The sequence below is a fragment of the Nerophis lumbriciformis genome, linkage group LG29 (assembly GCF_033978685.3).
Source record: "Nerophis lumbriciformis linkage group LG29, RoL_Nlum_v2.1, whole genome shotgun sequence".
Taxonomy (NCBI): domain Eukaryota; kingdom Metazoa; phylum Chordata; class Actinopteri; order Syngnathiformes; family Syngnathidae; genus Nerophis; species Nerophis lumbriciformis.
Window position 1 is genome coordinate 19102272 of NC_084576.2, and position 27729 is coordinate 19130000.

At 37.8% G+C, this 27729-nt stretch overlaps 1 protein-coding gene across 3 annotated transcripts in view; it reads right to left on the reverse strand.

Annotated features, from left to right (window-relative positions):
* map1ab (microtubule-associated protein 1Ab) overlaps positions 1-27729 on the reverse strand; it is a 73449-nt gene that overhangs the window by 16379 nt on the left and 29341 nt on the right. For all 3 annotated transcript variants that reach the window (XM_061924850.2, XM_061924849.2, XM_061924851.2), the window contains one exon: positions 712-794. In XM_061924850.2, coding sequence (XP_061780834.1) covers positions 712-794 — 83 coding nt within the window. The remainder of the gene's footprint in view (positions 1-711; positions 795-27729) is intronic.

The following is a 27729-nucleotide window of genomic DNA, read 5'->3' on the forward strand; positions in this document are numbered from 1 at the left end:
TGAGTTCTGACGTATTAACTTGCTAAAGTTATTTTGGGACTGACTATAGGTCTAGCGATCCAACAATTTTGAATATGACCTAAAATTTCAAAAATAAGATACCAGTAATTAGAAATTAGACCAGCTAAACAAACAGCTATAAAACCTGAACAAAAACATTTCCTTTTCTTATTTGTGGCCTTTTTTGGTTATATAGTGAGTAAGTGTAACAGTGCACATTAAAGAGCATTCATTATATAATTAATTACATTATATTAAAAATAGCAGTAGCGTGATTTTCTATGCAGTTACCTTAATTCTATGGGACAGCTTGATTCTATTCTCATGATTTCTTATTGGAAAAATGTATTTAAAATACAAATAAACTGAAAATTGAACAGCATTATAAACGAGGGTCTATTCCAATTCTAGCGTGCACAATTTTATAAAAATACAAAAAAAATCAATATATACCGGTATATCATTTATATATATATATATATATATATATATATATATATATATATATATATATATATATATATATATATATATACACACACACATATATATATATATATATATATTTATTTATTTATTTTTTCACTCATGAATTAGGTATAATATTCCTATTTTAGCCAAAAACACAACAATGAGTTCAAAAACTGCTAATCATTAATCACAACATCTGAATCCGGGTTCTGAGTTTTTTGACTGAACGAGGGACCTTACCTCAGATACGACAGTGTCTTGTGAGGGGTTGACCAGCACCACCGTCTCTAGTACATCGCTTTTGTAGTGGAGAGTCCTTTGCCCTGCACAAAAACATGAAAACACACATCAGCAGATGTTTTTTTGTTTGTTTTTTTATACTTTTGTTGATTGCTGGGTTGCAATCAGGTGACTTAGTGGCAGTTCCAGGTTTCAGGCGATGGTCTAGAGCCCTATTAGGCAACTGTTTATTTACCTGCATCAGTGCAGATTTGGGCATTTTTTAAAAGGTTTGGAGGCAAATATATAAGCGATCATGAAAAAAATATTTGGGATGAATTGGATTTTTACACTCCATCCATCCATTTTCTACCGCTTATTCCCTTTGGGGTCGCGGGGGGCGCTGGAGCCTATCTCAGCTACAATCGGGCGGAAGGCGGGGTACACCCTGGACAAGTCGCCACCTTAAGAAAAATTTATAAGAAAAAAAGATTTAAACCATTTATCATCACCAAGACCTTACTCACAAGGATTTAGAGAAGAAAACATAATGTCTTTACATCTGAGAGGTCCACAAATTAATAGGGCTGTAACGGTACGTGTATTTGTATTGAACCGTTTCGGTACGGGGGTTTCGGTTCGGTTCGGAGGTGTACCGAACCAGTACACATGCTAGCAGCAACCGGGCTAGGACAACATGTAAAAGCCAGAGCTGGAAGACCCTCCTGCCTCGTTAAGATCTCCCGTTTGGGAACACTTTGGCTGCGCGATACAACAATGGAGGACGGAGGTTTACCGACATTGTTCAGCAGCTGCTTCTGACAACACGTCAAACATGTGTTGCACCTTTCCTGCTTCCGGCTCCCAGACCGTAGTTGAGGAGCGCAGGGGAGCCACTCCTCCAGGGCCAATGTATTCTCGGGGGCAACACCCTTCACTTTACCCGGCAGTGGGTCTCCACAGCTTCGGACTCCAGGGTAAATGACGAGTCCGGCGATTAGTTGCAAATTTTGGCTTTATTGAGGTCTTGCACACAGCCAATCCAACAAAACATTAGCCACTCCCGCACTCACGCTACCGCTCCCTCACCTCGCTCGCCCACACACTCAGCTCACATGCTGTCAAATATCAAAGGGCCACACACACACATACGCTACTCTCATAACACATGCTAACTCATTTGAAGCGTCACCACTGCATTCAAGCAGCCTCTCCTCGGCGAGTCAGGCAGGGCTAAAGCAATAACAAATGTTTTTATAGCAGCAGATATAAGTCCATATTGCATAAAAACTAGATTTTGACCCACTTCTATGGTGGAAGAACAATGAGCCCATATATCCTCTTACTGCCAAGTTAGCCAGGCTGGGGGGGGGGAAGAAAAGTTCATCTGAGGCCGAGTTGACTTGAAACTGTTTAATGTTGCACTTTTCATATGTAGAAGAAAAGTTTTGTCATTTTATTTAATCTGAGCAACAATTTGAGGCAGTTTAATGTTGATTAACGTGGACCCCGACTTAAACAAGTTGAAAAACTTATTGGGGTGTTATCATTTAGTGGTCAATTGTACGGAACATGTATTGTACTGTGCAATCTACTAAAAAAAGTCTCAATCAATCAATCAAAAAAAGCACTTTCTATGTAGAAAGGTTTTGTTAAGAAACCATTCTGAGCCTTATCTTATTTACTTTTTATTTTATATATATTGACCACATTAACCCTGGCAATGGACCCTGTGTGTATATGTATGTTATGCCATTGTTTACAAATTTGGTAAAGAAATAACCAAAAAATGTATATTTTGTTGTTTTCTTACTGTACCGAAAATGAACCGAACCGTGACCTCTAAACCGAGGTACGTACCGAACCAAAATTTTTGTGTACCGTTGCACCCCTACAAATTAAGCATTAATCCGTAAAAGACAACGTTGGATTTATTCGTGCATCGCGAAGTGCCGTGCTGCTGTGATCTAGACACTAATGAGAAAAAGGATACGTTTGTTTGCAGTTGATTTCCTGCTACAAATATTAGTCTCATCTACAGTTGATGTCTGCGGTTGTTTTTATGGTGTGAAGTTCGTATTTTGTCTCATTATTTAGTCCCTGTTGTTCAGCAAATATCAAGATTCAGTATATGCTGTTGAGCCTACGAGAGATTTAATAAATAATAATAATAATAATGGATTACAATTATATAGCGCTTCACAGAGAAGAGGGAATACATCATTCATTCACTCCACATTCACACCTGGTGGTGGTAAGCTACATTTGTAGCCACAGCTGCCCTGGGGTAAATTGACGGAAGCGTGGCTGCCAGTTTGCGCCTACGGCCCCTCCAACCACCACCCATCATTCATTCATCAGTGGAGCGGCACTGGGGGTAAGGGTGAAGTGTCCTGCCCAAGGACACAACGGCAGTGATTTGGATGGCAAGAGGCGGGGAGCCAACCTGCAACCCTCAAGTTTCTGAAACAAAGTGATTTAATCGAGAGTAACTTGTAGCTTAGGCTACTACATTTTCCAAGTAGCATGACCAACACTGACCATTTATGACTGTATGTCTTGGCCGTCTGTTTCAAGGGGTGAGGGCAAGTGTTAAGATGACGGGGCAAAGTTTAAGGGGAAGAATTGGGATTCAGGTCTGCCTAATACCATCGGAACCTCTTCAACTTGCCACTTCCTGCGTCCTTATTGGGGTCAATCACTAAATAGAGACACGCAACCTACTTCATCCTGCATTGACGCACAAATACAAGTTGGAAATAGGTCACAGGAGTCTGTTGGGTATTGAAACCTCAATTTCTCATCTTCTCAACATCGTCGCTTACCAACTCCTCCTTGACTTGAGGTATTCACGCGAGCGCGAACACGAGGTGAGGATAGTACACCACTCTCCTCCCACACGGAGGTGAGGCTCCTAAATCCCCTCTGTGTCTGCACTGATGGAGCTCCTATTATTAGCGACAGCTCCTCAATTACGATCTCGTTTGTTTTTATGGCTTCTTTAGTCGTCTTTATTCATCACTCAACTAAATGAAGATTATGTCAAAAGAGCAAAGCTGAACTCGAGCACTGCAAAGTCATCTGTGACAACACGGTTTCATAAAATAATTGGAATTCCTCCTCCACAATCTCCAATAAATCTCCCGGCATCACTGGCACTTCCCCCGATGAACGAAGTATGCATTCGGAGTGTTCTAGTATACAACAGTCAACTTTATTGTCAATTCTTCACATGTACAAGACATACAAGGACTCAAAATTACGTTTTCAGCACAGTCCCACTCAAGAGCAGGCAACCATTACAGGGAGAGAGCAAGACCGCTGACGGGTCCTTAAAAAGGTATTCTTTACAGGTAAACATTTGGGGGGAAGAGTAAAAAAATATTCAGTCTAATGCTGGACACCTGGGGAGTGGGTACAGACTAAGGCCAGGAAAAAAACCTCAATAGCCATAGCACACATAAACAAGTTACAAAGAATACACAAGACTTGCAACAGAGGGGAGGGAGTGTGGGCTACGGAGGCAGGCTGCTCAGCCGTCTGTCACCCCTAAGGGATTCAAGTGGTGGTGAAGGCGTAGGGAATGAATGGTACTGGAGAAAAAGCACCCTAAAAAAAAGAATTTGTGCAAGACGTTAATAACCGCCCTTTCTTTGGTTTACACCAGTGGTCCCCAACCACCGGGCCATAGCCCGGTACCGGTCCGTGGATCGATTGGTACCGGGCCGCACAAGAAATAAAAAATAAATAAATAAATAAAAATCTAAAATTTTTTATTTATTTATTAAATCAACATAAAAAACACAAGATACACTTACAATTAGTGCACCAACCCAAAAAACCTCCCTCCCCCATTTACACTCATTCACACTCATTCGCACAAAAGGGTTGTTTCTCTCTGTTATTAATATTTCTGGTTCCTACATTATATATATATATATATATATATATATATATATATATATATATATATATATATATATATATATATATATAATACTACATCAATATAGATCAATACAGTCTGCAGGGATACAGTCCGTAAGCACACATTATTGTATTTTGTATGACAAAAAAAAAAATAAAAAAAAAAAATAAATTTAAAAAATAAAAATACCAGAAATGGAAATTCGCCAAAACATCATTGGAGAGCTAGCTTCCGCAGCTAGTGGGTCCATGACAATGACTTCTGTTTTGTTTGATCAGTCGTTTTACTGCCGTGTTACAGGTACAGTTTGGAAACAATTAATGTATGTAAATAAACACCTACAGAATCTTTCTGTGTAAATAACTCATTTCACAACGTAAATATCCTTTGCGGCTAATATATGGATAAACATTTTGCGCTTTTTAGTCTGGAAAATACGGGAATTAATGCAAGCACTACACACACAAGCTGATTAATGATAGCCAAGGCGTTTTACTTCCTAGGGCAGCAGATACAACTCGCCCTGGTTAAAATACTAGCGTGGTCTATTCATACTTGCCAACCCTTCCGATTTTCCCGGGAGACTCCCGAATTTCAGTGCCCCTCCCGAAAATCTCCCGGGACAACAATATCGGGGGCGTGCCTTAAAGGCACTGCCTTTAATGTCCTCTACAACCTATCATCACGTCCGCTTTTCCTCCATGCAAACAGCGTGCCGGCCCAGTCACATAATATATGCGGCTTTTACACAATCATTAGTGAATGCTTTCCAAGCATACTTGCTCAACAGCCATACAGGTCGCACTGAGAGTGGCCGTATAAACAACTTTAACACTGTTACAAATATGCGCCACACTGTGAACCCACACCAAACAAGAATGACAAACACATTTCGGGAGAACATCCGCACCGTAACACAACAGAACAAATACCCAGAACCCCTTGCAGCACTAACTCTTCCGGGACGCTACAATATACACCCGCCGCTACCACCAAACCCCCCCCCCCCCCCCCCCCCCCATATCCCGAATTCGGAGGTCTCAAGTTGGCAAGTATGGGTCTATTCCCTTTGTGATAAATAAAATCTGACATTACCAAGTTATTGCGCAAACAAAAAAACATTAAAGTTGAATTGCTTGGGGGACTTGGTGGTTTGCGACGCTTAGGGAAGTCAAGCGTTGGATCTTTGGAGGTGAACTCTCACTCTTTGGGCCAACAGGAAGAACTTAATGTTTCTGCTCTTTGCTGACCCGCGTCTTATAAATATCCCACATGTGAACTCCCTAAACGAGAGCGGTCCGCTTAAAGGAGACCAACTGATCCAGATAGTGTTCCACATTCACACGACCATGAGGGGGCGGAATAAGAAGAGACGAGGTAAAGAAAATATCCGTTAGCTGTGGAGTTCAGGACTGATTTTGTAGTCTGTGGTTTTTTTTTTGTTGAAATGAACTCCGTTGGAGTTAGTAAATTAGGCCGCCAGGTCATGACGCTCGCCTTCATAAACACGTCAGCTGGTCTTAATCTCATTTCACTGACGAGCGCGTATTGATTCCCAGGATTTTCGGAGAAAGTGTCGGGAAGTGGGCTGGAAAGCTAAAAGACAACCTGGAACATTCCAAACAAATGACTGTGAGAACAAATCAATTGAATATTTGTGAAAATGGCAGGAGATGAAAATGAGTCCGACATGCTCTGAACTTCTGTCTTTGATAGCGGACTTAATCGTCCCTGACAGATCGTTCTAACATTTGACCTCAGCACAATTCAAACAAGCACAATATTAAAAATACAGTGGAACCTCAATTTACGGACTTACTTAGTTCTTGAACTGAGTTTGTAAAACGAAAAGTTTGTATAGTGAAGCAAATTTCTCCATAAAAAACTATGTAAATATGAATAATGTGTTCCAGCCTCGAAAACAAGTCTATATTTTAGTGAAGGTTTGTACATTTTGAACACAATATACATAAAATATAACAAGGGGGAGATGGATCAAATATCTCCTTACTAACAAGCCAAAAAAAACAACAAGCTAAACTGTCTTGTATGCGCTGCTCTGCCAGCACAAGCACACACACAAAAGTCCCTTTGGTGCCCTCACAAACGATCAGAAATCACAAAAATCCTTAACTTCCGGCGGCGTGGCGAAGTTGGTAGAGTGGCCGTGCCAGCAATCGGAGGGTTGCTGGTTACTGGGGTTCAATCCCCACCCTCTACCATCCTAGTCACGTCCGTTGTGTCCTTGGGCAAGACACTTCACCCCTTACCCCTGATGGCTGCTGGTTAGCGCCTTGCATGGCAGCTCCCGCCATCAGTGTGTGAATGTGTGTGTGAATGGGTGAATGTGGAAATACTGTCAAAGCGCTTTGAGTACCTTGAAGTTAGAAAAGCGCTATACAAGTATAACCCATTTATCATTTATCATTTAACTTTAACAAAAAAAAGTAAAATCCACTTACATGAACATTGGCAATATATATATAAATATATATATATATATACACATACATACATATATAGTCGGCTTACGGCCCCGACCAAATTTTTTTTTTTGCCCAATGCAGATCCCGAGTCAAAAAGTTTGGACACCCTTGATATAGACCAGTGGTTCTCAAATGGGGGTACGCGTACCCCTGTGGGTACTTGAAGGTATGCCAAGGGGTACGTGAGATTTTTTTTTAATATTCTAAAAATAGCAACAATTCAAAAATCCTTTATAAATATAAATAAAAAACTATCTTTTTTTCCAAATAGTTCAAGAAAGACCACTACAAATGAGCAATATTTTGCACTGTTATACAATTTAACAAATCAGAAACTGATGACATAGTGCTGTATTTTACTTCTTTATCTATTTGTATCTATTTTCTTCAACCAAAAATGCTTTTCTCTGATTAGGGGGTACTTGAATTTAAAAAAAATTCACAGGGGGTACATCACTGAAAAAAGGTTGAGAACCACTGATATAGACAACATGCGATATAAATTTTGCCGACGGTGAAGTTTTCAATACCATCGCTATATCGTGATGATACATGTTAATGACACATTCTAGCTGTGTCTGCAAATTTGACAGCAACAAGCGAACAAACATGTCCGCAACACACTGGTGAATTCTCGAAAGCGGCTAACGTTCCCCCACAGTGCAAAGCAGCTTCTAAGTCAATAATCTTCGCACCAATGGCGGCAAATAAACAGTTTCTTACAAGTGCCATTATCCCTGGAGGGCAGGGAATAGCTAAACATGCTGCATACACACCGTAGACGCCAACTGCAAGCTAGAACCTTTGAATGTAAACAAAGGTGGGCGGATTGATACGAATGTACTCTTTTACCTCAACTACTACGTCAGTACAAATACGAGTGAGGAGACTCTGGCTGGTGTGCTCGCCGGCAAATTTCATAAATAAATAAACAAACAGCCTGGAAGAACTTCAGATAAAGCTGTGAACAAATCTTGTGCAAATAAATGACATGCATTCAAATAAAACATGAAACATGTCCCTGGATGACATTCTGACAATACCATTGCATTTGTGTACAAATATTGGGATCTTTTCTTAAGCTAATTTTAATTGTGCAAGCGAGTAATCAGCCGAGATGAATCATGATTCATCCAAATTCCAAAATGTGAAAATATCAAAATGGCCCTTCCACACTTGACTTTTCAGTATGCGGCTCCTGGTGGAAAAATGTTTAGATCACCCTTGATCTAAAATATTAGAAGCTGTCAAAGTAAAAAATTTAATATAACTAAAATATAAACCGAGTTGAAGTTAGTTAGTAAATAAAGAAAATAAAAAATAAAACTAACTTATGAGATCATTTGAAAAATATTAGAAGCCCTCAAAAAATATATACCGGTACCTAGAATATAGACAAAGTTTAGTTAGTTGGTTAATGAAAACATAAAATAATACTAACTTACTAGTTAATTTGAAAAATATTAGAAGCTCTCAAAATGAAAATAAAATAAACTTAAAATATATACAAAGTGGGCAGCACGATGGAAGAGGGGTTAGTGCATCTGCCTCACAATACGAAGGTCCTGAGTAGTCTTGCGTTCAATCCCGGGCTCGGGATCTTTCTGTGTGGAGTTTGCATGTTCTCCCCGTGACTGCGTGGGTTCCCTCCGGGTACTCCGGCTTCCTCCCACTTCCAAAGACATGCACCTGGGGATAAGTTGATTGGCACCACTAAATTGGCCCTAGTGTGTGAATGTGAGTGTGAATGTTGTCTGTCTATCTGTGTTGGCCCTGCGATGAGGTGGCGACTTGTCCAGGGTGTACCCCGCCTTCCGCCAGATTGTAGCTGAGATAGGCTCCAGCGCCCCCCGCGACCCCAAAAGGGAATAAGCGGTAGAAAATGGATGGATGGATATATACAAAGTTTAATTAGTTAATTAAAAAAAAGTAATAATACTAACTTATGAGTTAATTTGAAAAATATAAGTTGTCAAAATAAAAATAAAATACACTTAAAATATAAACAATGTTTAATTAGTTAGTTAAAAAAATAATACTAACTTATGAGTTAATTTGAAAAATATTAGAAGTTCTCAAAATTAAAAATTAAGTAGACTTAAAATATAAACAAAGTTTCATTAGTTAGTTAATTAAAACAATAAAATAATACTAATCTATGAGTTGATTTGAAAAATGTTAGAAGCTTTAAAAACAAAAACAAAATACACTTAAAATATAAACAAAGTTGAATTAGTTAGTTAATTAAAACAATAAAATAATACTAACCTATGAGTTAATTTGAAAAATATTAGAATTTCTCAAAATAAAAAAATAAAATAAACTTAAAATATAAACAAAACTGAATTAGCTAGTTAATTGAAAAAATATATGATATCATTTCAAAAATATTAGAAGTTCTTAAAATGTTTATGCAACTAAAATATAAACATAGTTTATTGGGTTTGTTGATTAAAAAATAAAATACTAACTTAATTAATTAAAAACATTATAACAACCATAATAACCACTGTTAAATGTCTAACTGAACATTAATATTTTTGTACAGGCAGAAGTTTATACAGTTACACAAGTGTATTACTATTTTTATTATATTCTCACATGGGAAAAAAACACAGAAAAAATGGTAAGAAAAAGAGCAAAAAAATCGATAATCGATATTGTGTCACCAAAAATACAAAGCTGACACAATCTCTGTCGTTTAGGGGTTTGTTTGTTTTTTTTAAATAGATGTTTTGACTTTTCAGTATGCGATATTTTGATTTGAGAATCCATATTAGAGCATAAAGATATTGTATCTGTGGTATCGATATTTCAGTATCGTTCAGAACATCACTACTTTGTAACCCATTTTGAAATATGTATTACCATAACATATGGCGATATACACAGCGTTATCGCGGGAGGCTGCAATAGATATCGCAACATAGATTTAATCGCATCAGTTCTCCCCCCAACAGCTCAGCTATGACATCATCATCACGGGTCTGCCATCTTGGAACATACACCCGACACAACTCGCCTCCCTCCCACCTCAGAATGGGACAACCAGACTGCGGCAGTGTTGATCGTGGACTCAAACTCCAAAGGCTGGAACGGAGGAACAGTCTGCCCTACTAAGACACCCCCCCCCCCAACACCGCTGTTATTCACGTAAAGACATATTGAGGGTGGGCCGGCCATCCAGCGCGAGAAAAGGCCGCCTTTGTCACTCCAGGGATGTTGGCCAAGTGTGGACGCCAACTATGACATCACTCACGTCCTGAAAAGTCCTGAAGGAGAAACTGAAAGCAATCATACACACACACACACACACACACACACACACACACACACACACACACACACACACACACACACACACGCGCGGGCACACACACAGACACGCACACACACACTGCACAGGCTGCCAAAACATCCGCATCACAATGTGTGAGCTCTTTCACGCAAACATTCCCCACACGGTTCCTTGGCAGCGCAAATACACACAATGTCTTTGGTGTCCATATTGACAACAACCCACTCTGTGTGTGCGCGTTGTTGTGTGTGTGTGTGTTCTTGTTTTTCTGCCCTTCTTGAGACATCAACAAGGAAAAGTACCTTCCATATGAGGACAGGTGAACAAGTTAGGACCGAAATCATGGTCCCAACACAGAAAACCATTGCATCTAATAGAGAATGTCTCATTTGCACCCCTGGTGGTGAAATCTATCAAAATGAGGGTGGTCCCAAAAAGGAGGGATTTTTCAACTTGTACTGTGTGTCGTTTTAAAAGTGCTACCACTCTGGTCAACATATAAAATAACAAGTGTGTAAAAATTTGAAGTGGTTCCCCTCTGGCCAACATATGTAATAACAAGTGTGTGTAAGAAATTGAAATGCGCTCCCTTTGACCAAAAGTTTTTTTTTTTTTAAATACATAAATATGTATATAGAGACATACTGTACTAACTTGAAGTTAATAATGAAGATTAAAAACCAATTACAAACAAAAACATTAAAACATTTTTTTTTTTACTAGAAGTCTACCGTTTTATATTTGCATAGCATGTATATATTATTAATGTTGTAAATACAAATCTTTATATATCTAGAAAGGGTGGTCCTAAAGTGGTAGGCATTTTTCGGAGGTCTCAAGAAGGTAACAAATACAAGTGTGTGTGTGTTTGTTTGTGTGTATGTGTGTGTGTGTGTTCTGGCAATGCTTACTTAATGGGGACATCATTCTGTTTACACAGTCACCTTTAGGGGACCTCTGACTGCATGGGGACAAAAAAACAGGTCCCCTAAAGGGAAACCTTTTTAAATGATAGTCAGATCCATTCTGAAGTTGCTTAAGTGATTTTTAAGCTTTGGCCCATAAAACGTGTTTACTGGTTAGTTTGAGTGTGAGACATTTGCACAGCAGCCCCCTCATCGGGCTGTAGCTGGTACATTTAAGTGGTGAAACTTCCAATAAGAGGACAGCTGTAGTGCTGTATTCTGAGGATCATGTCATATTTAATTTGAACTTTAAATTTTTTTTAAATTGTCCTCAGTAGTCACGTACAAATTTGTGTGAATTATGCAAAATTATTTAAATTTGGTCCCCATGAACCATAATAACTCTTTTTCTCCAGGTTCCCCAATAAGAATGATCAGCACATTACTTCATCAATCCAGAGATTTAAAGACATGTATGAGCTAACTGGGCAGTGGCCATTTTACCTCTTTTTTTTTATGCCTCCACAACCTGTAGAAAGGGTGATTCCCACAAGTGATGATCAACAACTTGGTCCCCATTCCAAATGATAACCAGTATGTGTGTGTGTGTGTGTGTGTGTGTGTGCATTCGGGTTGTACATTATGCCGCCACTAATAAATAAAGCACTAACACATTTAAAAAGGTACTATACTGCCTTTGAAAAAATACCAGTACTGTTTTTTTGTGGCGACATTGCTGGCAATATGAGCCGAGGCGCATGTGAGTCAACACACACACACACACACAGCACTTGCAAGTGAAAACAGTGTGGAGATAGACGAGGGGGAATGGTTGTATTTTGCGTTAGTATTGCCTCACTTAAAGTGTGAGTGAAAAATGTGTGAAGACTGCAATACCGACTTGATAAGTCCGAAAGAGGAAGAGATGATACAGTATTGTCAGCTCACAAATGCTACCTGGTGGTTGTTTGAGCACACTGCAGCTAGTTCTGCAGACGCAGAATTAGTCACATGCAGGATTCTCACAACAATGAGGCAAAAATACAACCTTACCTACTGTAAAGGAGTGCTTTAAAACATAGCTAGCTCGCGGCTAACATTTGTGTCAAAATACTTCAAATTAACTACGGTAATCCTCGTCTCCATGGCGACAAATAAAGTATGTTTCTTCCAAGTATCACCCCTGCAGGACGAGGAATAGCTAAACAGGCTTCACTACACACCGTAGGAGGATACAATAGCTAACCGCTGTAACGATACCAAGTACAAGAGCCATTTATGGTCGATACTACAATGCTGACATCGATATTTTTGTATTATTACAAAGTCTTTTGTCATTTTTATACTGTTTATAAAATAAAAGTTGTCTAGTATGTTATTGTTCACTATCTTATTTTATGACAACACTGATAAGAAACATAAGTTTAATGTACTATAAGATTTTTGTCATGTCTTTTGATCATGTTTTGTTTGGCTATGTTCTGTCTGGTTTTTGGACTCTTTTAGTTTCTGTTTTTTCACTCCCTTGTTTTGGTACCATGTCAACTTATTAGTTTCACCTGTCATGCATTTGGACTAACGCACCTGTTGTTATCAAGACACTATTATTTAAGCCTGTAGTTGCCAGGTAGTCGGCCTGGCGACATTACCCTTGTTTACCCATGTTACTCATGCTTGTATTCCATGCCATTGTTCCATGCTCGTTTTTTCACGTCACAGTAAGTGTATTCGTTTTTATGTCCTTAGTTCTGCCTTTGTGCTAGTTTTTGTTTTCTTAGCCAAGTTTGTTCTCCGCCTTGTGCGCACCTTTTGTTTGTTCCTTTTTGAGTAGATTAAAACATGTATTTACCTTCACGCCATGTCCGATCCAATTCCTTTGCATTCCGGGAAAACAAACCACACCAAAGTCCACGTCTTGACAATTTTCTGTCAAAATAAAGCCAATAATGTTTTTTTTGTGCTCCCCTTTATTTAGAAAAGTATCGAAAATATATTTTGGTACCGTTACCAAAATACTAGTGTACATTTTAATTTATTACACACTCCTTTGTGATAATAATCCTACCACCTCAGGGGGTCCACTTAACACAAAGCCTAAATGAGGGCTGAGCGACACCTAGTTTGACTGAAATAAGTAAAAAGGTAAGAAAAGGACTGGAAGAGACATGTCAGCAACACACATGCGACACGTCATTCATCACAGCGATGCAGCACAGACAGGAAGTGTGTGTTGGAGCTGTCAACAATAACCTTCCCTCTCACAATGATTCATTCAGACTGTCGAGGTTGGAAAAACAGCAATGACAAAAAAAAAAGGAATGTGCCGTTCCGCCATTGACTTGAGGTGATAATAAAAGAAGAAGAAATCCTTTGTGAAAGTGGGAGGCGGTTAAATTAGCCGCAGAACGATTAGTAGGCCACTTGTTTGGAGCGCTGTGAGGCGGGAGACCCTCAGGGAATGACTGACTGCTCTGTGAAATTGCTAAATAAAACCTCACGGATATACGAGTCTGCAAGGGGAGCCAATCTCGTACACGCTTAGATGCCGAGAGTTTAGATTGGCAGTGTAGAAAAATTGTTAGAGACGTCTTGACGAACAAATTTCATTGTCCAATCTTATTCCTTCCATTACATAGTCAACGATTGGTCAACTATATGCTTTTTTTAATGCTACCATGTATGCTACATGTATGCTAGCATGTATGTCAGCAGGTATGATAGCACGTGTGCTGCATGTATGTACATGTATGTTAGCATATATGCTACATGCTTGCTACATGTATGCCAGCATGTATGCTATCTTATATAACATGTATGTTACATGTATGCTAACATATATGTTACATTTATGTTAGCATATATTCTACATGTATGTTACCATATATGCTACATGTATGCTAGCTTGTATAACATGTATGTTACATGTATGCTAACACGTATGCAAGCATATATGCTACATTTATGTTAGCATGTATGCTACATTTACGCTACAAGAATGCCAGCATTTATGCTACAATAATGCTAGCAAGTGTGCTAGCACGTATGCTACATGCATGCTACATGTATGTGCATGTATGTTAGCATTTATGATACACATACGCTACAAGAATGCTAGCATGTATGTTAGCACGTATGCTACATGCATGCTACATGTATGCCAGTTTATATAACATGTATGCTAACATGTATGTTCCATGTATGCTAGCATATGTTACATTTATGTTAGCATGTATGCTACATGTAATCTAGCATATATGTTAGCATGTATGCTACACGTATGTTAGCATTTATGCTACATGTACGCTACAAGAATGCCAGCATTTATGCTACAATAATGCTAGCATGTATGCTACAAGAAGGCTAGCATGTATGCTGTATGTATGCTAGCTTGTATACTAGCATGTATGCTAGCATGTATGTTACCATGTATGCTACATGTATGTTAGCATTTATGCTACATGTATGCTAGCTTGTATACTAGCATGTATGCTACAAGTATGGTACATTTATGCTAGCATGTATGCTCGCATGTATGCTAACATGCATACTAGCATGTATGCTAGCTTGTATACTAGCATGTATGCTACCATGTATGTTACCATGTATGCTACATGTATGTTAGCATTTATGCTACATGTATGCTAGCTTGTATACTAGCCTGTATACTACAAGTATGGTACATTTATGCTAGCATGTATGCTAGCATGTATATTAGCATGTATGCCACATGTATACTAGCATTTGTGTTACATGTATATTGTCATGTATGCTACATGTGTGCCAGCATTCATGATAGCACTTATGCTATATGTATGTTAGCATGTATTTTACTGTAACCCGCCTGGGTCAGTCCCTGCTTTCTGTCCCGCCCAGGATGAGAGACAAACATGCTATCTCCCCAGCCAAAAGCCCGAGCTCTCAACCCGGTAACCAGCACTACTCTTGAGGTCGTCAGGGAGTGACATGACACCGCCACACTGGCTGGCCTCCGTTACACCACATGTATGTCATGTTCTTTTCTTCTAAATAAAACATCCAAGTTTTGGTCTTAATATGCTAGTACTTGCTAGTGTCATTTATTGAACAACCGTACAATACACACATCTTCTACGTCTCTTTTCAACCTACAGTCTACACATAGCTCTTATGTGTGACTGCTATCTAGTGGTAACACTGATCATTACAATTGCGACTTTTTCCACCTCCAAAAGGCTAAAATACGCATAAGGAAATAAACACGGCACAGATTGAATGGTTTAATGGAGCCCCGGGCTGTGTCGGAGTGGAAAGAGAACCATCAAACGTGTTCATCTCGACTAGTAAAACCCGTTACAAGGTTTCCTTGCGGAAGGATCATTACCATTGGCAAAGAGACGCTACACCTCCGGGTGGAGGCCGTGTGTGTTCTGCCGCGCGTCGTGTTCACATTTGAACCAATACAGTACCAATTCCTGTTACGTGGGAACGGGTGCCATTAGGGTGCCATTACTGTACGGTACCAGTTTTTGCAATTAAAATCAACAGTGGCGGACAAGTTTGTAAAAAATCAGCTGAAAATGACGACTCGTGGAGCGCTCATACGTCTTGGCATGAATAGCTTTCAAAATATATAATGTGCGGTCAGCTCCAGTGAAATATTAGCCCGACGGCAACATCGCAACAACACAGTAGGGTAGGAGGGGTCAAACGCCACACCTGGCCCCGCCCTAACATTATCACCTGACCACCTCCCGATGTTACTGCTAAAAAGCGCTGAAATAGACGTTGACAAGCAGGACAAGGCAGGAGGTACAACGTGAAGAGAGGACAACAATTGAGCTGGATTACCTCAATCCCTTTATTTGAAGATAAACTCTAATTAACTAACAGCAACACATGTGGCATCCAGGTTAACACTGACAGGCTTTTATTTTGAAGCTAATTTTTATTTTTTATTTAATGTATTCCTTTTTTTATGTAATTATTTATTATTTTACCTATTTATTTGTAATTATTTTTTCATTTAATTTATTGTTTTTTTATTTTGTATTTCTTCTTTCTCTTTTAATTACTTATTTTTCAAAGGAAAAAACAAAACAAAAATCTATTAAAAAAAAAAAGAAGAAGCTTGTTTTGCAGTCGCGTGCACGGAAAAAAAATCCACATTTTTTAGGTATTTATTTTACATATTTATTTGTAATTATTTCTTCATTTATTTTATTGTTGTTGTTTTGTTTTTTCTTTCTTTTTTAGTTATTTATTTTTTAAAGCAAAAAAAACAAAAAAATAAATAAAAAAAAAGAAGCTTGTTTTGCACTGAACAGGAAGTCGCTGCGTGCACGGAAAAAAATCATAATTTTTTTATGTATTTATTTTACATATTTATTTGTAATTATTTTTTCATTTATGTTTTATTTTTTCTTCTTTCTCTTTTAATTAATAATTTTTTAAAGCAAAAAACAAAAACAAAAACCAATTAAAAAAAAGAAGAAGCTTGTTTTGCACTGTGCGCTTTGCACAGAAAAAAAAAATCATCATTTTTTAATACATTAATTTTACATATTTATCTGTAATTATTTTTTAAATTATTTCATTGTTGTTGTTTTTTTCTTCTTCTCTTTTAATTATTTATTTTTTACAGCAAAAAACAAACAAAAAATCAATAAAAAAGAAGCTTGTTTTGCACTGAACAGGAAGTTGCCGCGTGTACGGAAAAAAAAATCATAATATTTTAATGTATTCATTTTACATATTTATTTGTAATTATTTTTTCATTTATTTTATTGTTGTCGTTTTTTAATTTTTTTTCCCTCTTTTGATTATTTATAGGAATTTTTTTTTTTTTTTTAATTATAAAAAAAGAAGCTTGTTTTGCACTGAACAGGAATCGCCGCGTGCACGTTTTAATGACGTGCAGTACCGAACCGCCGCGAATAGGCTGCTCGACTTAAGCCCGTTCCACTGTATGCACTGGATGTGTCCAAACTTGTAGTGAAGCAACACATTTAATTCCAACAGTACCTATACAAGTTCACCAGGTGGCAGTATCGCTCTGCAAACAACTTCCTGTTTCCTCACGTTGAGGCGTCCCAAGTGTTGCTTTGTTGTTCAAAGAAGAATGTATGTTTACTGCTGCGCTGCACCAACACAGACCTCCGTAGATGATATTTGTCTAATACCAGACCGCTTCTAAGTTAGCAAACCTTTCTTTGTTTACAATGTATATTTTCTGTTGTATTTACCTTCATTTTAGCTATACCTATATTTTCATGCTGCCCTTTTTTGCTGAAGCTGTTATATATACTGCAATCTTGTAAATGGTAATTGTGATTTGTTATATATTGTATATTTTATATAAACATATATAATATGTATATATTACATATATGTTATATTTTATATTATTATATATTATGGTACATTTTTGGTCTACTTTTTACCTTTGTTTTCACCGTCTTTTGTGCATTATCCTTTCCATCCTTTGTAACTGAGCTACTGTGTGGAACAATTTCCCTTGTGGATGATTTAAGTCTGTCTAAGTCTAAGTCTAAGTCTATGTTTAAGTCTAAGTCTACGTACTCCGCTCTACTCATCTTCTGCACGCTGTCCGTGTGTCGCTCTCTCGCCGTCGTGCTTCGTCGTCTATCCACAAGCTGCATCATCATATTGTCTAGCAGGCCCATGTTCTCATTCACTAATGTTTGGGCTGCGAGGTCTGTGATGCTGTTCGCAGACAGACAGATTCTGCACCCTCAGTCAGAGCCGAGGGAGCCTCATCTCAGCAGGGGGCGATTTAGAGGAAGAATGGACGGCGGATTGCGGAGGGGAACAAACCAGCCACACTGTGCATGTCGCACTCCACTACTGCTCTGTAACAAGCCACAACATCTTCCTCCTCCTTCTATTCCCTTTCATTATATGTAAATATGTGTCTCCTTTTTTCATGCCACCATGCTGTATTCTCCATGTGGGCAATGAACAACCAAGACAGGTTTCATTTTTCTTATTTTTTCTAAACAATAAGCATGATGTGGAGCATGTGAGACGCTAAAGGAGTAGGCCGAATTGGCTCATTTATTATGTTTTTATTAAAATTTTGTATTAATAATTGTGATTTTTAAATGAATCTATTTGATCATTAATAAATAAAAAATAAGCCCTTTGCATGCAGTGTTTCTATGACAGGTTTTATAATATATATATATATATATATTATATATATATATATATATATATATATATATATATATATATATATATATATATATATATATAGTATATATATATACACACACACACACACACATATACAGAGTACATATATATATAGAGAGTATAAATATATATATATATATATATATATATATATTATATTTGCGGCCCACTCAAATATTAACGCTGAACTAGAAATCTTACTCTTGATTATACAAGTATACACACACATATATACACACACATATATATATACATACATACACACATATATACACACACATACATCTCACACACACACACACACACACACACACACACACACACACACACACACACACACACACACACACACACACACACACACACACACACACACACAAGAGGAATGGGCAAAACTGACCAAAGATAGGTGTGCCTAGCTTGTGGCATCGTATTCAAAAAAGACTTGAGGCTGTCATTGCTGCCAAAGGTGCATCAATAAAGTGTGAATACTTATATACATGTGATGTTTTATTTTCTATTTTTAATGAACTTGCAAAAAAAAAAAAATACTTTTCACATTGGCATTATGGGGTATTGTGTATAGAAGTTTGAGGACAAAAATGTATTTATTTCATTTTGGAATAAGGCTGTAACATAAAGTGTGGCAAAAGCGAAGCGCTGTGAATACTTTCCGGATGTACTGTAATTGTAGTACGTATGACTCCGCCTGCCCCGTATGCCGACGTCAATAGTAGGTTTACATAAACTGCGTCGTCGATAATTGCAGTATATTCAAATTATTAAATTTTATTGTGGAAGAAAGCAATTCATAACAACAAAACAATTCATGTTATTGCAAGTTTATCCTAAAAAGAGTAAACAATTCAATAATGGAGACTCCATCTATCAACATTATTCATAATTGCAGCACATTTTGATATTAGTGGCAGTTATTAGGAGGTTCCATCCATCTATCCATTTTCTACCGCTTGTCTCTTTTTGGGGTAGCGGGGGGTGCGGGAGCCTATAAACCAACCTCAGCTGCATTCGGGCGGAAGGCAGTGTACACCCTGGTTCTTTTTTATCAAATACATTTTCCGTACTATAGAGCGCATCGGGATATAAGCCGCACCCACAAAACTTTAGAAGAAAAAAATATTTTCCCATTTCTTAGCTGCACCAGACTATTAGCCGCAGATTTATACGTTGTGAAATGAGGTTTTTTTGTTAACAGATAAATATTTTGTAAATGTTTATTTACATACCTTAGTTGTTTCCAAATGGTGTCTGTAACGCGGCTGATCAAACAAAACAGAAGTCATCTCCATGGACCCACTAGCTGCAGAAGCTCGCTCTCCAATCAGCTAAACAGACTTAATAACTCCATGGTGAAGTTTTGGGTGAATTTACTGAGGAATGTGAGAAACTGAAACAATACAAAAATAATGCCATTGTAATTTTATAATATTTACACAAGCACTTGTAAACGTGTTAGCATATAAGCTAATGCTAACGACGCTAGCTTCATTACATTACTTTAGCAGGTACAAATACACATGAAAACACTCCTACAGACATCACACATGGGACGGTTTAGTAAGTAAGAATTGTTTTAGTTAAATTGTCAAACTTACAAACGTTGCTTGGGCTGGGACAGGGTTTTTGTGAATGAAGAATCATTTCGAGCCAAAATGCTGTTGACGCGTATTTCCGGTTTTTGGCATCAAAACAGGAAGTACATTTTCAACCCGCAATACCTGCAGTGACACACCCGTCCAAAAGATGGCGCCATAGCAAAAACAATAAAGCACATTTTCAGTCCTCTGCCAGGGTTTTATGCAAACTATTGAACACAAAACCTCAAAATAAAAACATCCATAAATTAGCCGCTCAGGCTAGTAGTATCGTATACACCAGAATTAAAAAGTATATTTATTTCCCTTTTTCAGCTGCTGGTGCCATTATTGTGACCTCTCCACTAAAAACACTAAAACTGGGGAGGCGAGCCGTATGTTCGAAAACCGATGATGAGCTGCCAAAAAAAGTCCTTTTAACTGGTCGGTGTCTCAACAGCTGCCATTTTGCAAATAAACTTCCAACTTGGACTGAGACGACAGCAGCAGTGAGGTTTCGGGTGTTTATGCACGCTGCAGCGCAGGTCCGTCAAACTGCTAAATTACATTTCAACGTTTCAACGTCTTATCTGAACGGTGCAGGGAGAGCCAGGCCACTCCCCGCCTCCGCCTGGCACTCGCCCCGGAAAGCGATGCCGCCGATGGAAGTCGGCATCAAAAAAGCTATTTTGCTGGTGAAATCTGCTCGTGTCTAGCCTGCAGTGGGGCGATAATAACACCTGGGAAACAAACATGTGTAAGGGGTATATTCCACAATTCGTGGCGAAAACCCCCTAAAATGCCTGTTTTTAATATGCCTCTCACCGTTAAACACATTTAAAATCAGTTTTGCACATGAAGAAACAAGTTGTAGCTACTTAAAGGTGCAGTTGCACAACCTCAAGTCTTGTCAATACATCTCTTTGTTGGAAAATGTTGAGTGAATTGACTAGTGAGACAGCGCCCTCTGCTGAATTCATGAATACTTTTACCTTGCAGACAGTGCCATCAAACCAATTTCTACATAAGAACCAAGACACAAAAACTAATTGTTTACAATTTAAAGAAGAGACATGGACCGACCATTCTGGGGAGAATATGCCTCTAAAGTACACAACTTCAGAGTTTGAACAAAAATATTGACAAAAGTGAAAATGAACGTAAATCCAGGACAATAACAGTTTTTTACACACATATGAAACCAAATGAACCACTAATATAATATAAAACCCTAAAACTAAACACACATTCCATACAAGTAAGACCACTACTAAGACCAGTAATAGGAATAGTAGTAGGTCCAGTAGTAGCAGTATGACAATTGACGAGTACTAAGACCAGTAATATTATTTGTAGTAGATCCAGTGGTAGTAGTATGACGATTGACGAGTTCTAAGACCAGTAATAAGAATAGTAGTAGGTCCAGTGGTAGTAGTATGACGATTGACGAGTTCTAAGACCAGTAATAAGAATAGTTAGGTCCAGTAGTAGTAGTATGACGATTGTTGAGTACTAAGGAATAGTAGTAGGTCCAGTGGTAGTAGTATGACAATTGACAAGTACTAAAACCAGTAATAAAAATAGTAGTAGGTCCAGTGGTAGTAGTATGACGATTGACGAGTTCTAAGACCAGTAATAAGAATAGTAGTAGGTCCAGTAGTAGTAGTATGACGATTGATGAGTACTAAGGAATAGTAGTAGGTCCAGTGGTAGTAGTATGACGACTGACGAGTACAAAGACCAGTAATAAGAATAGTAGTAGGTCCAGTAGTAGTAGTATGATGATTGATGAGTACTAAGACCTGTAATAAGAATAGTAGTAGGTCCAGTAGTAGTAGTATGACGATTGATGAGTACTAAGGAATAGTAGTAGGTCCAGTGGTAGTAGTATGACGACTGACGAGTACTAAAACCAGTAATAAGAATAGTAGTAGGTCCAGTGGTAGTAGTATGACGATTGATGAGTACTAAGACCAGTAATAAGAATAGTAGTAGGTCCAGTAGTAATAGTATGACAAGTGACGAGTACTAAGACCAGTAATAAGAACAGTAGTAGGTCCAGTAGTAGTAGTATGACCAGTGGTGAGTATTAAGACCAGTAATAGGAATAGTAGTAGGTCCAGTGGTAGTAGTATGACAATTGACAAGTACTAAGACCAGTAATAAGAATAGTAGTAGGTCCAGTAGTAATAGTATGACAAGTGACGAGTACTAAGACCAGTAATAAGAACAGTAGTAGGTCCAGTAGTAGTAGTATGACCAGTGGTGAGTACTAAGACCAGTAATAGGAATAGTAGTAGGTCCAGTGGCAGTAGTATGACAATTGACAAGCAGTGTTGGGTTAGTTACTGAAAACCAGTAACTAGTTACAGTTACTAGTTACTTTATTTCAAAAGTAACTCAGTTACTAACTCAGTTACTTACACCAAAAAGTAATGCGTTACTGTGAAAAGTAACTACCGGTATTTAGTTACTTCTTCTACTTTTTGTTTTTAAAGCTCCCATTAATGCCCTTTTAGCCTTCATTTCAGTACTGTTATTGCACTGGAGAATAATACAATCTGTTGATCAACTTGACATGCATTTGCATCACTGAACTCTGCTAAGCAATGTGCTCTACATACAACACACAAAGACAAAGATATGTTTCAAAGGGCCAAATTATTTCAGGCCAGAACAAATTGACAAAACTATTTTAAATAGCTGCAACTTAACATACATAAGTAACAAACAGAATAATAACACTAACACTAACCACGTTAAACCCAGATTCCAAACTAACAAAGGTCTTAACTCATTGTCTTTCTATGCCACTTCAATATGGAATCCACTCCCAACAGGTGTAAAGTAAAGGGCATCTCTATCCTCCTTCAAAACCGCACTAAAAGAACATCTCCAGGCAACTACAACCTTAAACTAACACCCTCCCTTCCACATAATACCTCTTCGGATTGTAAATAATCAAATGTAGACATTTTTTCTTATACTTTCTGATCTCTCTCTCTGTGTCCACTACTTGCTGTACATATCCTACCAAGTCAGTCCTACACTGTTTCAATGTCCATTTCTCTGATGATGCAATTGTTGATGCTGATTGTTGATGACAGAAGTGTTGATACCAAACCCCCCCCCCCCCCCCCCCCCCCCCACACAGATCCTCAGTTTCTAGCTGATACTACATAAAAAATAACGTAAAATAACGCAGTAACGCATCATGTAGTAACGGTAACTGAGTTACTTAATATAAAAAATAACGCGTTAGATTACTAGTTACCGCCGAAACTAACGGCGTTACAGTAACGCGTTACTTTGTAACGCGTTAGTCCCAACACTGTTGACAAGTACTAAGACCAGTAATAAGAATAGTAGTAGGTCCAGTAGTAGTAGTATTATGACGATTGATGAGTACTAAGACCAGTTATAAGAATAGTAGTAGGTCTAGTAGTGATAGTATGACAAGTGACGAGTACTAAGACCAGTAATAGGAATAGTAGTAGGTCCAGTAGTAATAGTATGACAAGTGACAAGTACTAAGACCAGTAATAAGAATAGTAGTATGTCCAGTAGTAGTAGTATGACAAGTGATGAGTACTAAGATCAGTAATAGGAATAGTAGTAGGTCTAGTATAGTATTAGTATGACGAGTACTATAGTAGTAGGTCCAGTAGTATGTAATTATTTTAGTTTGCCTTTTCTTTGGCCCACCCCTATAATGTTATTCATTTTCTCTACCTACAGTAAAAAACAGCATCTTTCTACATTCTGATATAAAAACAATGACTTGTGTGTTGTTTGGGAACAGTTGGTAATGGTTACGTGCAGTAAAACTTTTCATGAACTCAACTCACCTTATTGTGTGTTCCACATCTTAAATGAAGAGAGCAGTTATGATTTTGGTTTACAGACTAAACAACTAAAAACTAAGGGTTTGGGCATTGTTTTCTCTAAACGCATACATTTGTTTGAATATGGCCAAGGACACGCATTATTGTGGGTTTCCTGCACGTCGTCTTCATCACTAAAGGAAAAATCTAATCTGCGGAAGAGAATTCCTCTGCCATTTTCAACGATGTTTTTTTTTTTTCTAGTGGTCAGCTTGAAGCGTCCCTCTGTCTCCGACTCCCTCGTTGTCATGTGACATGAGTCTGTTATGATTTTGCTTACTAGTTTCGATGACCCGCCTTATCTTGCCTGTGATTGGCCAGTTCGTAATGTTAAAAGTAGCTAAGCTACAGGAAAAGCTACTTGTTAAAAAAGAAACTAAGCTACCGCCAAGCTACTGAAAATGTAGTTTAGCTACATAGCTTAGCTACATTTTATGTTCAGTTCAGTTCCGTTTATTTCGAACATGCATACAATAGCTTGTTACTGCCCATCACTGGTGGTAAGATTAATAGTAGGACCAATAGTAAGATTTGTATAGTAATACTAGTAAGATTAGTAGTAAAACTAGTAGTAAGACTAGTAGTTAAATTTGTACTAAGATTAATAGTAAGACTAGTAGAAAGATTAGTAATAAGACCAGTAGTAGGACCAGTAGTGGGATTAGTAAGATTAGTAGCAAGACTAGTATCGTGGGACTACTAGTAAGATTAGTAGTACGACTTGTAGTAAGATTAATAGTAGGACCAGTAAGATGAGTAGTAAGACTAATGTAGCAAAATTATTAATAATAATAATAATTAATAATTCGTATAGCAAGACCAGTAGTAACATTATTATTATGACTAGTAGTAAGTTTAATACTAAGATTAGTAGTAAGACTTGTAGTAAGACTAGTAGTAGGACCAGTAGTATAATTAGTAAGATTAGTAGTAAGATTATTAATAATGATTATTATTGATAATTAGTATAGTACGACTAGTAGTAAGATTAGTAGTAAGACTAAAAGTAAGACTAGCAATAGGATTAGTAGTAAGATGAATAGTGAGACTAGTATTAAGATTAGTAGTAAAACGAGTATAGTAGGACTACTAGTAAAATGTGTGGTACGAGTAGTAGTAAGACTAGTAGTAACATTAGTATTATGACTAGTAGTAAGGTTTGTACTAAGATTAATCGTACGATTAGTAGTAAGACTAGTAGTAGGACCAGTAGTAGAATTAGTAAGATTAGTAGTAAGATTAATATAGTAAGATTATTAATAATGATTATTATTAATAATTAGTATAGTACGACTAGTAGTAAGATTAGTAGTAAGACTAAAAGTAAGACTAGTAGTAGGATTAGTAGTAAAATGAATAGTGAGACTAGTATTAAGATTAGTAGTAAAACGAGTATAGTAGGACTACTAGTAAAATTAGTGGTACGAGTAGTAGTAAGACTAGTAGTAACATTAGTATTATGACTAGTAGTAAGGTTAGTACTAAGATTAATAGTACGATTAGTAGTAAGACTTGTAGTAAGACTAGTAGTAGGACCAGTAGTAGAATTAGTAAGATTAGTAGTAAGATTAATATAGTAATACTATTAATAATGATTATTATTAATAATAGTACAACTAGTAGTAAGATTAGTAGTAAGACTAAAAGTAAGACTAGTTGTAGGATTAGCAGTAAGATTAATAGTGAGACTAGTATTAAGTAAAACGAGTATAGTAGGACTACTAGTAAGATTAGTGGTACAAGTATTTGTAAGACTAGTAGTGAGATTAATAGTAAGACTAGTAGTAGGATTAATAGTAAGATTAATAGTGCGACTAGTAGTAAGATTAGTAGTGGGATTATTAAGACTAGTAGTATGATTATTGAGATTAGTAGTAAAACGAGTATAGTAGGACTACTAGTATGATTAGTGGTAAGACTAAAAGTAAGACTAGTGGTAAGATAAGTAGTAAAATGTGTCAGACTATGATTAGTAAGACTAGTATAATGAGACTACTATTACGATTAGTAGTATGATTAGTAGTAAGATTAGCAGTAAGATTTGTAGCAAGACTAGTAGTTTTTCCAGTAGTAGGATAAGTAAAATAAGTAGTAGTAACATTTATAGTAAGAGTAATAAAAGATTATTAGCCAAATTAATAGTAAGATTAGAAGTAAGACTATTAGTAAGATTATGAGTAATATTAGTAGTAAGACTACTAGTAAGATTAGACTAGCAGTTAGATTAGTAGTAAGACTAGTATAGTAGGACTCATAGTAAGATTAGTATTAAGATTAGTAGTAAGACTAGTATAGTAGGACTCATAGTAAGATTAGTATTAAGATTAGTAGTAAGACTAGTATAGTAGGACTCATAGTAAGATTAGTATTAAGATTAGTAGTAAGACTAGTATAGCAGGACTCATAGTAAGATTAGTATTAAGATTAGTAGTAAGACTAGTATAGTAGGATCAGTCGGTGGTTAATTACTGTAGCTTGTGAAAAAATTCAAAGTTGTTTGTTCACAAAAAAAATGTCCGATCAAGCCAACGTGGCTGCTAACAAAAACAGGAAGTACAAAAAATAAGTGGGCAATACGACTACACTCTGATCGATTAGTACCAGCGAGCATAAAAGGAAGTTATCCACATGACTCACGGCAGCCATCTTGGACTATCATCACACATTCATGGACAAAAGTATTTGGACAACACTGCAGCTTTTACTGCTTTGTGAATGCCAGGCACCTGACTTCCTGTCTGTATTCTGTTTCTCCTACCACACTCACACACACACACACACACACACACACACACACACACACACACACACACACACACACACACACACACACACACACACACACACACACACACACACACACTTTGCTGAGTCATTGAGACGTGCGCACACACACACGCACACACACACACGCACGCACGCACGCACACACACACACACACACACACACACACACACACACACACACACACACACACACACACACACACACACACACACACACGTACGTGCAACCTGCTGAGAGCCAGCATCCTCTGCAGTGGACATTGGTGTTTTGCATAACAAAACGTTTTGCATTTTCTTTCCCGGAATGGGCTCCCTTCTAAAAGAGATTCTTAATCTCGACACACACAAAAATGCATACTAACAAAAACAAAACGTTCACTGCAGAAAATATATAAGTACAGTAAATGCACACAAATAAATACACACACACACAAACATGTGCTTGTGTGAACCCAAACCACATTTGCTGAGTCACTATAAAGTCTTTTTTTCTGTGCACCTAAACACACACACACACACACACACACACACACACACACACACACACACACACACACACACACACACACACGGAGCGGCGGAGGTGGTTTATAACTGCAGCGGTGTCATCATGAATGAATCATCACAATCACTCCAGCCACACAACCTGCGTGGTCAAGCGGTCAGTCCGCCTCCGGATGGGACCGCCTGACTCCATCGCATCATCGTCAGCATCCAACGGTTACTATGGCGATGACACTGTCATCCATCCTGCATCATTCTAATGCCTTGCTGCTGGGGTCACTGGGTTCACGTACAGAATGCGTTGCTTATACTTGTACCTTAACAGGGACATTTCGCACACACACACACACGCGCACACACACACACACACACACACACACACACACACACACACACACACACACACACACACACACACACACACACACCAAAGAGAGGCGGTCCAGCCAGGTCCAATC